At 41.2% G+C, this 14,136-nt stretch overlaps 2 protein-coding genes across 3 annotated transcripts; one reads left to right on the top strand and one right to left on the bottom strand.

Annotated features, from left to right (window-relative positions):
- Positions 1-23: 23 nt before the first annotated feature.
- Positions 24-6,068, top strand: LOC131140464 (endophilin-B2-like). 2 transcript variants are annotated; one of them, XM_078796329.1, is made up of 10 exons: positions 24-512; positions 622-763; positions 1,514-1,642; positions 1,722-1,855; positions 1,922-2,014; positions 2,251-2,334; positions 2,400-2,423; positions 2,500-2,589; positions 2,764-2,864; positions 4,204-4,871. In XM_078796329.1, the coding sequence occupies exons 1-10, from the start codon at positions 456-458 to the stop codon at positions 4,622-4,624; spliced, it is 1,275 nt and encodes a 424-aa protein (XP_078652455.1). In that variant the 5' UTR covers positions 24-455; the 3' UTR covers positions 4,625-4,871. The 2 variants fall into 2 exon arrangements, with proteins under 2 accessions (XP_078652455.1, XP_057946906.2); XM_058090923.2 differs by having other exon boundaries at positions 27-512; positions 4,729-6,068.
- Positions 6,069-6,992: 924 nt separating this feature from the next.
- LOC131140465 (decapping and exoribonuclease protein-like) lies at positions 6,993-9,384 on the bottom strand. Its single transcript, XM_058090927.2, has 7 exons — positions 9,345-9,384; positions 8,981-9,273; positions 8,680-8,906; positions 8,389-8,605; positions 7,559-7,694; positions 7,397-7,491; positions 6,993-7,315 (listed from the first exon to the last, which is right to left on the bottom strand). Exons 2-7 carry the CDS (start codon positions 9,265-9,267, stop codon positions 7,207-7,209), a joined length of 1,071 nt encoding a protein of 356 aa, XP_057946910.2. The 5' UTR covers positions 9,268-9,273; positions 9,345-9,384; the 3' UTR covers positions 6,993-7,206.
- Positions 9,385-14,136: the final 4,752 nt, after the last annotated feature.

The following is a 14,136-nucleotide window of genomic DNA, read 5'->3' as shown; positions in this document are numbered from 1 at the left end:
AGACAACATATTCTGCTTCTGCTTCATCATTACAAAATGTGACAGCATTTTTCTAACAATGTCCAGTAATCCACCACTTCCGAATACGCTTTTATTGTATTAAGTTTCAACCGGAAGTGGCTGTTACAATCAGATGCGTCATCTTGGAGCTGTCAAACAGCACCGAGTGAAAGCTTTAAATGTAACATATTTATATTTCCCACAAATAAATGTTGTATTTGTAGCTATTTTATAGCAACCTAACCGAAGTATAAGCGAAAATGGAAGAGGGCTAAACTAGCAACACGACATCGTCATTTTCGTGGGGTTGGTTTGGCAACTTCGACCCATGGCGAGGTCAGCCGGCGGCTACCTGTAATTCACCCGGCTCACGTAGGTCGGTTTGCGGGTAGTCTGTCCAGTAGCGCTACCGGGGTCGACCGACGGACGACAAGCTCGACCTTGAGGACATCGCCATGGATTTGACGCGGTTGGTGGTGGACGCTGGTCAGTTCATCAACCGGGCTGTCCAGGTGAATAAAAAACCCCGACCATAATGTTCTTTGGGAAGTAGCCAACAGAAGCGAGCGAGCATTCCTGTATTAATTTATTTGTTGTGGCGTGTTTCCTGTTATGCTTTAGTTTACGGGAGAGAGTCTTGGCCAGGCCGACAAGACTGAGTTGGACCCCGGTCTGGAGGAGCTCCTGACCAGGGCGGACGCCACCAAGACTTGGACAGACAACATCATCTCACAGACGGAGGCCATGCTGCAGCCCAGCCCAGGTAAGTTTGTTTAGGAGAAGGTCGAGTACTGACCGAGTCGTTCAAAACTCGCATTTTTTAAAAACTGACTCGCGGGTATTCGTCTCTTTTAACTCATTCGTTTAACCCTGCTCCCGTGCGCTAAATTAAAAAGCAACATAACATGACATACATCGTGCAACTTGTACTCTAACTGCATGTGTCGAAATGTGCTAACCCCGTGGAAAAAGCAACACAGCTGAACCTTGTCTGTTCTCATTCGACTCGCTCGCTAATGCCAAGCAGAGCCCAGCCCTCGAAGACCCAGGAACTCTCGAAGCTAGAGACTCACTTGCCAACCCGGCCAAAAGGGTGCCCACAAGTGAATCGTGAACCTGTGGGTTTGTGGGTTCAGTGAGTCGTGTAGCTGGACCTGTTACGCATATGCGAGTTTCTTTGTGACTCGTAAAAACTCGAGTTCTTAAATGGAATCGCATTTCCCATCACTAGTTTATTTGTATGGAAGGTCCTTGAAGGTCACTAAAAGACGACTTTGTTAGCCATACAAACACATTTATGTTTATAGACTTGCATTAGTGTGTATATATATGTATGTATAAATCTATCAATTTATATATAAATATTTATCTCTATATATATCTATTTATAAATATTGATCTGTATGCTGCTGGGCATTAGTCTTCTTTTTTTTAATGATGCATTATTTGCGCCATGATACATATCCTTTTGTGCCTCTAACAATTAGTTTTGCATTTATTCTGTAATGAGCAGCAGCACGGCTGGAAGATCGACTATACGAGCATCTGGACTGGCCTGCTCTCCTTCGTCCCCATGCACATGAAGTCCTTGGAGAACAAATGACTCAAGCTGGGTTAGAGATGGGGACCAACACCCCTTATGGTGAGTGCCCCAGCGATTTTCTTACCATCTTACCACCCTACTGTCAATTTGCAAGGTAGCGTCTGAATATCTTGATCAGGAACGGCGTTAATGAGGTGTGGTGAGGCTCAGAAACAGCTCGGCGAGGCCCAAAGACACTTTGTCCAAAGCACCAACATCCACTTTCTCACTCCACTCCGCCGCTTCAGTGGAAGTGAATACAAAGCCATACAGGTAAAGCATCCATGACCACACAGAACTGAAACTGTGTGTTATATTTTGACTCCCATTTGCCTTCAGGAGGAGCGCAGAATGTTGCTGAACAAACGTTTGGACTTGGACATCGCCAAGCGCAGACTGACAAGAGCGCATGAGGCTGAAGAGGAGTCCACAGTAAGTCTACATTTTTTCCTAGTGGGTGACATTGTGGTCCAACCATTCCTTTTCGGCTAAGGGTCTCAGTTGAACAAAGGATAGGGAGGACTTATATTGTTCCACAAAACTGTTTGTCTGGTGAAAACATAGTTTTGGTGCATCTGATGGTTACCATGGTTACCCATCTCTATCCAATGTTGATATTTTCAGGTAATGGCGTGATTTTAATGGGCTGTGTCCTCTCTATGTGTCAGATTCTGAACTCAAACCAAGTGGAGGATGACTACTTGTCCCAGATGTCCTACATGTTGAGATTTGTGCGCGTTCGCTGGCTGAAGGTGCGTAAGCTTCTCATTCGAGGTCGTGTATTGGTCTTCACCATCTGTCTCTCTTGTCCAATCAGATGTGGGCGCAAGAAATCTCTCAGGTGAGGGAGCCGCGACATGTTGCTGTTTCCTAAAAAGCCCAAGGCAGAATTTAAAATATATTTTCTGTTTTTTAAGGCGGAGATGGAGCTGAGGATCTGTCAGTCGTTGTTTGATCATCAGTCGGAAGTGACGCGTCAACTTCTGGGAGAGCTAAACCACACCCATGTACGTACAAACACAGCATAAACACAATGGAAGTCACACTTGCTGCCATCTTTCCATACTTATCGTGCAAAACGAATGTGTGTGTGCATGTGTTGCCCAGAAACATCTTTGTGTCGCCTGTTCAGTCAAAAGCACCAGCTTTTTTATTTCTTCATGTCCCCTCCCCGCCCTTAGAGCAACCACATGCAGAGTCTGACCGACTTTGTGGACGCTCAGACGTGTTACTTCGCCCAGTGCAAACAACATGCCCTGGACCTGCAGAAACAACTGGCGTGGTTGGTATTTGTACACACTATGACATGAAACAAATACTTTACTTCACATATGATCATTTATCATGTGTGAAGACACAATGGTGGATTTCTTTGCCACATTTTTCACATTTATTTTCTCTTTTAATTGAGGACTAGAAAGTGGGTGAAAGTGCTTAAAATTAAAGTCATTATTTGTATCACTCATATGTATTAAAAAACATTTTAACCTGAATTTGTATGCTTAATTTGTTCATTTATTTAGGTCTTTTGATATAAAACCCCACTTTTTTAATTATGAGTAAAATGTAGATATGCATCTAATTAATACAGTTCCAAATTATACAGTCAATGTGTTATTTTTATTTTATTTTTTTTATTTTCTTAGTAAATCAGTCGCTATACATGTATTTATTTGAAAGACATTTTGTTTTGTATTCAATATAAATGTATTAAAATTACGGCTGTCAATCAATGAAAATAATTGATCGCGATTGTCAGGAACAACATCAAATGAAAAGCACTAAATGAATACAGCCACCAACCCACTTGGTGGACATCAGAAACTGGGATTTCTAATTAATAGTTACAGTATTGTAATCAAATACTATTTACTGTAATATAATGATGGATTCCTATGTGTTTTAATGTGTTTTAAAAGAAAAAATAAAGTAACATTGAGTTTGCAATTTGGATTAAATGTTTTTTGACTACTGCCCTATGTTTTAGGTATTTTCATTTGTACATTACATGAAGGAAAGGTGCATTGAGGAAAATCTTTAATAACAATCTTTTCTGAATGTTCCTAAATAGTTTTTTTTTACTCACAAACATTTAAAATTTAAAACCAGTATCATAAATAAACAAATCTTATTTTGAGCTGAAACTGTAATAAAAAAAATAAATAAACATGCTCAGATTTTGTATTTGCTTAACGTTTGTGGCTGAGTTTAAGCACTAATATGCTAATTATAAAAAATAGTAATACAGAAATATGCTTGCTGTATTGTTTTAAATAATGGCCCATAGTTCTGAAATTTATATCCTTTTACATCAAATTTGGTTATCGTTGTAGTTGCTCATCGAATCGTTTACCAGAAAGAGATTTCCCCTACTTATTATAGATTTTACAGAAATTATTTCTGTGATTAATTGTGAGTTAACTATGGACAAAAATGCGATTAATAGCTATCAAATATTTAAATGGATTGACAGCCCTAATTATTATATGTGAATATCTAATCTAATACATTTACTGTTTTTATTTATATGAATGACTTATAACACAAGCATGTGTTACAGAGTAAAGACATTCCTTCGGGACCAAAGCACAGTAAAGATATCTGTGGCCTTCTGCTTGCAGCATTCCAGTCGTCTTGTGCTCCAGCAAGTGGCAGTCATCAATTACCAATGGACTTATGATTAACAACAATGAGGCTTCAGCAGATGAGCAAGCTGCAAGCTTAAATCAAAGCTCTCTGGTCTCCGTCATCGTCCATCACCTGCCGGAATTTGACCAGGACTCTTGGACAACGGAATCTGCTGCTGCAGCACCGCTGTCTGGGGAGAAAAATAACGGCAGCAGCTGCAGCAGCAGTAACACACAAATGCTTGCGTCACTCTTAAATCGGACTTCCTGCGAAACAGCTGCAATGACCGCTAGCACAAATACGGCGTCTAATGACGAGACGGTTGGTGGGAAAGATGGGCTAGGTGGTCTGGATGTGACACAAACGGACCAGGGCGACTGCAGCAAAGAGGAGAAGATGGACAATCATGAGTAGATGTGCTATTGTCGCACTGTATAGCCTTTAGCCATAACGCAGCTGTATATCTACATGCCAACTCTTGGTGTCCTGTGTGTTTGTCTGTCCTCTTTTTGAATTAGCCTAACAGAAAACTGCACACAAGAGAAGACGAGGGATCCAATACAAAAGCTGTATCAACAAATCTGCATTTGGAGTAAGTCATCGCAATGCTCAAGTTCATGTTTCCATAACCTTACTTCGCCGCCTGAGAGGGTTCAACTCATCGAAACAGCTCTCCGCAGGATGCTGCACAGTTCTATGTCACTTTAACCACAGCTACATCAACAAACATTCATTGGTACAATCAAAACTGTGAATTGCTTGTCTCTCCAAATGCAGGATTATTTTAAATACAGATTTTGTATTGGATTGTGCAGGTGCAGCGGTTGCCCATTTTGGTTGAGGTCATTTTCCATTGTGTGTGTGCGTGTTTAGACGTCAAGAAGCCAAGTGAGGTGAAAAGGATCTCACACACACACACGCAATCACTTATGTAGGAGAAACACCTACAAAAACAACCACTGTTTCACATGACTTACTGAGCTAGTTGACTACTTAATTCGCCATTTTGGATGCATAGATCACAGATAAATATCCTACATTTAGCATGGTCTCACTCGTGGTCATAAAAAGGGCACGTTCACTTTCAAATAAATATACAGCGGAACCACTGTTTGTTATTAATGTCAAAAAACGGATGCGAACCAAATACATTTTTTTCCCATAAGCAGTAACGTCAATATAGTCAATCTGTTGCAGAAAGAAATTTATAATTACAGTTTAACATGCCGGAAACAATTGGTTATATTTGCCTTCATTGAAGACATGATTCCAGACCCAAAGAGACAATGTGGCAGCCAGATCAACCAGCACCTTCCTGTTTTGCCATGGGTTATTTCATTTCAAATTCAATAGTGTTTCTCACATCACCAACCCTATGTTGACAACATAGCTGACTTCCAGTTTGGGTTGTATTTTACCATTAGTGATTTTGAGTAACCGTGACAGTATATTTCTCAGAATACATTTTACTCCATGTGGATTATAACATCTCCTCAGTACAGTCGCCCACCTGTCACACTTTCAGCCTTGCGTTAAGGCATATTTTGTGAAGAACTGTTTTGTGCATGACAGCAGCTTATGGTTTGCCAATCAATATTTAAGCCAAAGCTCAAGTGTGCCTCATTTGCTTGTCGCCCTACTGCTATACATACACTGTACATATATATACATATATACAGTGATATGAAAAGGTTTGGACACCCCTGGTAATTTTCAAGATTTTCCTGATAATTCACTGGTTGTTTGGATCAGCAATTTCAGTGAAATATATATCATACAGCAGACAAACACACTGATGTATGAGAAGTGAAATGACGTTTATAGGATTTACAGTGCAATAATTATTTCAACAAAAGTAGGCCTCTTGTTGTTTTATTGATTTGAATAACTTTCACACAAATATTTGTTTGGTAAGCTGATTGACCCTTAACCTGCATACACAGGTGAAGGCAATCTTTAGAAAGGGTATTTAAGGTGGTTTAAGGGTATTTAAGGTTAAGTTGTTCTCCTCTTTGCATCTTCTCTGAAGAGTAGCACCAAGGTAGCCTCAAAACAACTGTCAAATGACCTGAGAGCAAATATTGTTCAACATCATGGTCTAGGGAAAGGGTACAAAAGGTAGCTGAGGAAATGGAAAACCACAGGCACAGTTCTAGTTAAGGAAAAATCTCAGATAAGCAGAAACAAAGTATGGTGAGAACAGTGAAACTCAACCCACAGACCGGCTCCAAAGACCTACAACATGATCCTGGTGCAGATGGTGTCACTGTGCATCGTTCAACTATTCAGTGACACTTAAGGGGATGCTCAGGCACCAATCTTACTAAACCTTAGCCAATCCTCATTGCTTATGTGGTTATCTCACCCCCTCCCTTGTCACTCTGCAACACACTTCCACTGCGCTGCAGATGACTTAGTATATACGGTGATATATTTTTAGGCGGCTTCAGTAACATGCAGTATAGGGTGTCGAAAATGGTAACAGCGTTATGCTGACAGTAAGAGTAATTAGTTAGATTATCTGTTACTGAAAAAAGTAACGACAACTGAACTCTTAGGACCATTGGGACATCGAAAGGTGGTAGCTCAGGGTGGAGAGAATATGAACTTAAAACGTGAATTCAACTTAAATTACCTGGCGCCTTCAAACGCAACCCTTCATTGCTCATATTTGCAAGTAAATTTTTCAGTTATTCTTATTTTAGTAATATCAGAGGGTCAATTACATTTTTCCAATTAAGAGGCACTGGAATCTGTCCAGAAGGAGGACAACACACAAGAGTTAGTCAAAAATGTGTAATTGTTCAAACGTGTACATGAGATGAAAACATTGCAGAGAAGAACACCCAGGTGTAAAATGACTCAATTACAGTATATATGAAAGCCTGCTAGGAACTATGTTAGGAGAGTGAAATTAGCAAAATTTGTAAAATGTACTTGCACCATTTTGTTTCATTACATGCCACAGCGTAAATTAGTACTGATGGTATGAATCTTTAAATCATTTCATTCACATACCAGTCTGGCAGGAAAGAATAAGAAGAATCCTTGTGTACAGTGTAGGTCACGTCGGAGCAAGGGTCCTTTGAGAACAGATACACCACCCTGCGATGGTGTGAATATTGTTGGAAACCGGCAATTTTTTAAATTTTTAATTTTTTTTTTTTTTTTTTACAAAGAACTCACCGAGGATCGTCTTCGATGACTTCACGCTTTACAAAAGACAGGAAGTCACAGCAGAAGTTCATGCAGATGTTTGGCTTCCAACAGTTGACCTCAGTCTGCTAAAAAAAACATACTTTCTGTTCAGAAGCACTACGTCGACATATAACGGTAACAACAATGCACCTCTGCGAGTTTTGGAATATTGTTGACTTCAAAAGTCTTCACAGACTCGACAACGCCGTCGTCATTCCGAAAGCCTGCAACAATGCGAGGGACTCCGACGAGGACAGACTGTGCCCACCAAAGGAGGAGCTTAAACCTAATGAGGAAAGAACGTCACATTTGAATACAAGGCAGTGCAAGATGAGGTTTTCTATTCGGCTGCAATAACATTTGTGTCCCGAATCATTACTGCGTAGCGTTCGTGACATATTATCTGTCATAACTCCGTTACCGGTTAATTGGTTGCAGACCCAACCGTGATAAGATATAAGACGTCTTAGACATCTTAGACTTAGACATTACATACACTCACACGTTGCATTGACAGCATACTTCCTCTGGTGGCTACTGTCCAATATAACCTTACTGACACCACCTCTAACCTTACTGATATAATGTAGGCTAATTAATGGTCATGATGGTGCTGTTTAAGGCTAAGGAGAGACTCACGATGCACTTGAACACATCTGCAGTGGACATTCACACAGCATGGCTTCACAAAGACTTTCCTGCTAACACACACTAAACGCAGTCGACTCGAGGTAGCTGATGTCACACACATCAGTCGCAGTCACATCAGGCCCACACAACAAGTTTGAGATATTGCAGTACATATTGTGTTGTGAGAGAGACAGATGCAGAAGACAGGGTTGGATGGAGGAGATTGATTTGCTGTGATTTGAGTTAAGTTTGCATTCACACCTGTCATGTTTGATTTAATTAAAAGTGCGTTTGCTCTGCCACCAAGCTTCGTCAGATCGAGACTGAAAGTGATCTTAGGCTTGTCATACCTGCGAAATTTGCCACGCTGGTTGTTGGAGAGGATATTTTTTGCTGTCTTCAGCTCAATGTAGCAGGCTGGAGGATCCGAGGTATTGGCTTTATCCCGACAGTCCACTTCTGCAGAGAACAGAAGTCTGTGGTCTTTGAGGCTGGTTTGGACCACGGTGTAGAAGGCCTCGTTAGAGTTGACGACACCACTTGAATCCGGTGAACCGTCAATTGTGTCTTCAGGGACAAATATTTTATTAAATGTTACAGAACAGAACCCGAGTACAAAGCCATCCCATAGCCCATCTTACCTGAGCAAATGTACTGTTCAAACTTGTACCCCCAGTATATGTTCTCCTCATGAGTCTCAGTGCGGTTGTTGCGTGCTATGCGGGCAGCTTCTGTTTCCACTTCATTGATGTAAAGTATTCCTTGGAACTTTGTGACTGCCAGCAACCAGCTTGACAGGTTCTCATACGGTGTTGTCAGCACTTTAGTCAAGCGGCCACGGGAAGTCACAAAGTCAACATCTGAAGCTCTGAGTAGAGGAAACAGCAAGATACATGAACGTCTCAAAAAAAACAAAATAGTGCGTCAGCGTTGTAATCTTACAATGAAGACGACGGCCTCTTCTTGAGATTTGACTTGTTGGCCAAGATCCAATGGAGGACGTGGGTCAGACCTTTCTTGAAATTCTCATCTCTCTTTACATATCGGTCATTATAGCCGTCCCTCAGGTCAAAATTTGGAACTTGGTCAGGTTCCACGTAGTATCTCATCTGGCTCTTGTCATGTATGAATTTATGCTCTGAGTCGAGGGAAAATGAACCCACCTCAACTCTTTGATTGAATAGAGGGACGCCTCTTGCATAATGGTCCTTCCGGGTACTCAAAGACATTGTTCTATGAAAGGGAGAAAAGTCCAAATAATTAATGTAAAAGGGTACCTTTACATCAAAACCCTTCAAAAACTCACCTCAGTCTGGTTGGTGTGTCGAGCTGCTGCTGCTACCACTGTGTAATACCAGGGGCGTTGCCTTGAAGGGGTTTTGCTTTTAGTTAAGTGTAGTTTTCACTTTCATTTCTCAGAAACTTGAGTTTCACTTTTCAAAGGACAGTCCAAATGTTTTCCCACTTGCAGCTCATGGCTCATTTTTTCTTGGCTCATTGCACATTATAGAAAGAAAATTCAACAAAACTGAAAAATGTGTGAATTCTTTCTCTTCATTCGGCCTCTATGGCCAACAATGTAATGGCAACACCCAGCATGTCGCACTCGTTCTTCATTCATGGTGGTGTGGAATCAGTGGTGGTGGAATGTTATGATTTTATTGTTGGATGTTTACAAACATGTTTCTCATATTGGATGGACATTTTTGTGCTTCTTTGAGGCACAACTTATAGCATTTTGTTCAGCAGAACTGGAGGCAGCAGAGATGAGGATGCTGAGGTTCTCATTGGGAGCTTCACTTTTTTTCGTCTCCTCAAGATGGCTGTGGTTTAAGTCAGCATATTTAATACCAAATTGAAGGGGAAAATTAGCAGTATCTAAATAATCATCAAACATATTTATTCATATGACGCACACAGACCAATGAACAACTTCATACTCTGGCTCCTTTCTGCTCCGTTCACCCTACGCCGTGTGGCATTCCTGCACACTTGTACTGATGAATATTAGGGGTAATTGTTTGGATTGATTTTTTATTCATGTACCTCCTACTCCAAGTGGTGTACCCCCAAGTATACATGTATCTCACTTTGAGAACCTAGAACATATAAGATGGGGTTTTAACAACAAACACAGATTGGTCATCCAACCTGGTAGTGTTAAGCCGGAGACATGCATTGACTGGTCGCCAGCCAATCACAGGGCACATATAGACAAACAACCATTCACACTCACATTCATACCTATGGACAATTTGGAGTCACCAATTAACCTAGCATGTTTTTGGAATGAACATTTTCCTCCAGGAGAACATGCAAACTCAAACCCAGATCTTCCCAATCTCCTGACTGTGTGGCCAACATGCTAACCACTCGTTCACCATGCGGCACTTTACATTATGTGTACAGTAAAGTCTTGTTATATCGATATCGGTTATATCGAAGTACTGCATATTACGATACTATTTTCATTTCCCAGCAAATTTCTAGTCTTTTATGATATAATTAGTTCCGTTAGTACGATACTCGGTTATTATGATAATCCGGTTGCTACGATGCCCTTTTCATCTCCCGCCAGCCAATTTGGTCTGCTTATATCGATACAAAAGCAGCTTAAATCAATCTTTGCTTAAGGATTTCAATACCAAAAAAGAACACGGCGAACGGCTGCTTCCAGTCAACTTTATTTTTCACACTTCCACCACCAGAGCACAGCACACACACCGATCGGTGTTTGTGCTGTGGTGAAATCCTTAAGCAAAGATTGATTTAAGCTGCTCGACATTGTTCTATACCAGGGGTCAGCAACCTGCGGCTCCAGAGCCGCATGTGGCTCTTCAGCCTCTTTATTGTGGCTCCCTTTGCGATGCTTGAATATTTTTAACACCCAAGTGGGGAAAATGCACGTCTTTTGTAATGAGTTTTAAAAAATCCAACTTTGTCTGAGACCATGAATGCATCCTGAGTGAGTTCTGACTGCTATCCAGTTCAGTACATGAAGAAAAACAAGTAATACTTACCTACAAATCTAAAAAATAAATTCGAGATAATTTAAAAACAGCGGCATGGGAACTTGTTTTTACGTTTACAGTAGTTTACACATACATTTATGTAAGTTTATCTCCAAAACTAGCAAGAGTACTCCAACTCGTCTTTTCTTATCTGAACTACTTTGATACCCCCAAATTCCCTCCAATGTTGTTTTAAACATACTATATGTTTTGCGGCTCCAGGCTATTTTTCTTCAGTAGGCATTGGGTAAAATGGCTCTTTTCATAGTAAAGGTTGCCGACCCCTGTTCTATACTATAGAACAATGTCGAGTACATTATTGCCCACTTTTAATGCAGTTCGGCGCAGGATCGGATATATCGACAGTCCGGTTATATCGATATTTTTTCCGACTCCCGACAATATCGATATAACAAGACTTTACTGTATTATAATTATTAAGGCATCCATCACAAGCATCTTAAAAGTGTGGGAAGTGTCACACCCTGTGTGGGTTCCCAGGTGATAGTTTGTCTATGTTCCCTGTCTGGGCTTTGGTTTCCGTTTTGGACACTCATATTTTGTATTTGACTTCCTGTTTTCCCGTGTCTGCCTTGGTTGTCCTTATCTCCCACACCTGCCCCTAATTTGTCCTGTCTATTTTGTTCAGGTGTATGCTTCTCCCCGCGTGGGATCATTATCATTTGTCCGCCTGCTTCCTGAGTTGCTTTACCTTCTGCTGTTATTATTGCACGGAATAAATATTTTTACCTGCATTTGGTCCTGTCGCACCGCAAAGCTCTCAAGCCTGATTGTGACAGAATGATCCCACCAAAAGACGACGATCTCGCGGAGAACTACGACTCGACCTTGCATTTTTTCAAGGCCATGGAGGACGAGGATATGGCGAGACCGCTATGGGAAATGGAGCACATGGTGCGCAGGCCGGACGACACGCTCGTTTCATTGGCGTGGTTGTATGCCGCGTCAGGCCCGGACTCCGCCCGCTTCTCCCCGACTCCCTGCCGGAGCCCAGGTTCTGCACCCAGGGCACCCCCTGAGGAAGCCGACCTCACTCATAGTCGAGGGCGCCCCCCCGGAGGGTGTCTACACCTCTGCCGACGCAACCATTCCCTCCATCACTTGGAGGGGTCTTGCTGGCCTCGCCGGGCCTGCCACCCCGGCCGACCCCCAGAAGGGTCCCGTCGGTGACCCACCTCTGGTCCCCCCACCATCTTTGACTCGGAACTGTCTTGGACGTCTGGGATCCGTTCTTGAGGGGGGTGTACTCTCATGCCCTGTGTGGGTTCCCAGGTGATAGTTTGTCTATGTTCCCTGTGTGGGCTTTGGTTTCCGTTTTGGACTCTCATATTTTGTATTTGACTTCCTGTTTTCCCGTGTCTGCCTTGGTTGTCCTTATCTCCCACACCTGCCCCTAATTTGTCCTGTCTATTTTGTTCAGGTGTGTGCTTCTATGCTTATATGAGTGTTGCATAACACTGGCTACTGTTGTATCTACACAGTTGTTTTTTTATCTTCAGAAAACAAAACCTTGGTTAATCCAAGCTTTTAGGTATAAAATATATGAATCATGTTTTTTTTTTTTGCTTAGAATTGAGATTATCATTCTCTGGGGTGATTTTTACGCACACACACATCACAATCTCGCCCCCTCAGTGCTCCCAATAGGTGAAATGGGTCTGAGTTTCCACATCCAGATGGAGCTAATTTTCCCTCATAGAGGTAGTTTTGTAGTGTGGGTCTGCTCTGGGGACGCATGCATGGAAAGGCATCTATGCACATGATGTCATGTTTCTGCAACAGCTCCACATCACGTAAAAGACATACGTGTGTGTGTGTGTGTTTGTATAGGCCCACTCTGTTGCCCACACTGTTGTAGCGCTCTCTTGTACAACATAGCTGATGTCAGCGCCCGCTCGGCTGGCATTTGTGAAAGTGTAAATAAATATGCAAACAGTGACGTCAAGCTCTGTCCAATTTCCTGCATTTGTGTTCGCATTGAGTCAAACCTTCTGACCTCACAATTGCCTCGTGTAGGTGTTAGTTAGCCAAGAATCTCATTGATACACTGCAAACATTGTGCAATATTTAATTTAATAATTGCAAAATGTAATGAAAAATAATATGAATAAATATATAAACAAAATTTAGTGAAAATATCAGAAGTAATAAATATATGTAATTAATTCACACATCTAATTAATTAAAATTAATTGAAAATATATACATATATACATAATCTAAAAACTATAATCATTTTGCATATTAAGTAGTTGTTGCCAATATGAATAAAAATAAGATTTTCATTTGACATATTTAGTAGTCACGTGTAATTATAGACTATGTATGATAACAGCATTAAAATCTGTTATTAAATGAATAAAAACAAAAATATCTGCACGAGTGGCGGCCAGATAGAAGTGTGATGAAAGTCTTTTTCCTCTGACTCAGCAAAACCACAATTGATATGCCAGCTCTTCTAAAATAGATTTCCCTCAAAGTGTCCCTGGCGATTGTACCTCACTGCAGTGACATTTCCTGTCCCACTTTTGTGGTTGTTGTGTTCACGTCTTTGCAGGCCTACGGAGACATGATGCTGCTGTGTGATGGCACGGGAAGGATAGAGAACAAAAAATGCTATTGACTGAATTATAGAAGCGGATGGAAGCTGCCACACTGCCAATACAAATACGTCATAGGAGGTGATTAATTTATAGCATGCTAGAAAGACCTTCATGAAGCAAACAACAATGGCTGATGTTGTCATCAGGTAGTTTTTGTTTGTTTCACATCAAAATAACAACGTATTATCTAACACAATGGACTGTTTACAATTGTCACATTTGGAATTGAACTGCGTGTTTGCATGTGTTAAAATTTCCCTACATGCCTAACCTTCTGCACGCTATGCTCCTCCACGCTCTCTCACTTCCTCCTTCCTGTCGTGGGATTTTCTTTTTGCTCTCATCAAATACACTTCTTCCACCTTGTGACTGTATTTATGGCTGAAAATGGCTCTGAAGTTAAATCCATTCGTGGAGAGTTGCGTCATCACCTCTTTTTGATCTCAATAAGGTACACAAAAAT

Source organism: Doryrhamphus excisus, linkage group LG14 (genome assembly GCF_037039965.1).
Source record: "Doryrhamphus excisus strain RoL-2023G ecotype Guam linkage group LG14, RoL_Dexc_Guam_v1.1, whole genome shotgun sequence".
In the NCBI taxonomy this organism is placed as follows: Eukaryota; Metazoa; Chordata; class Actinopteri; order Syngnathiformes; family Syngnathidae; genus Doryrhamphus; species Doryrhamphus excisus.
This window is presented reverse-complemented; position numbering and strand designations above follow the sequence as displayed.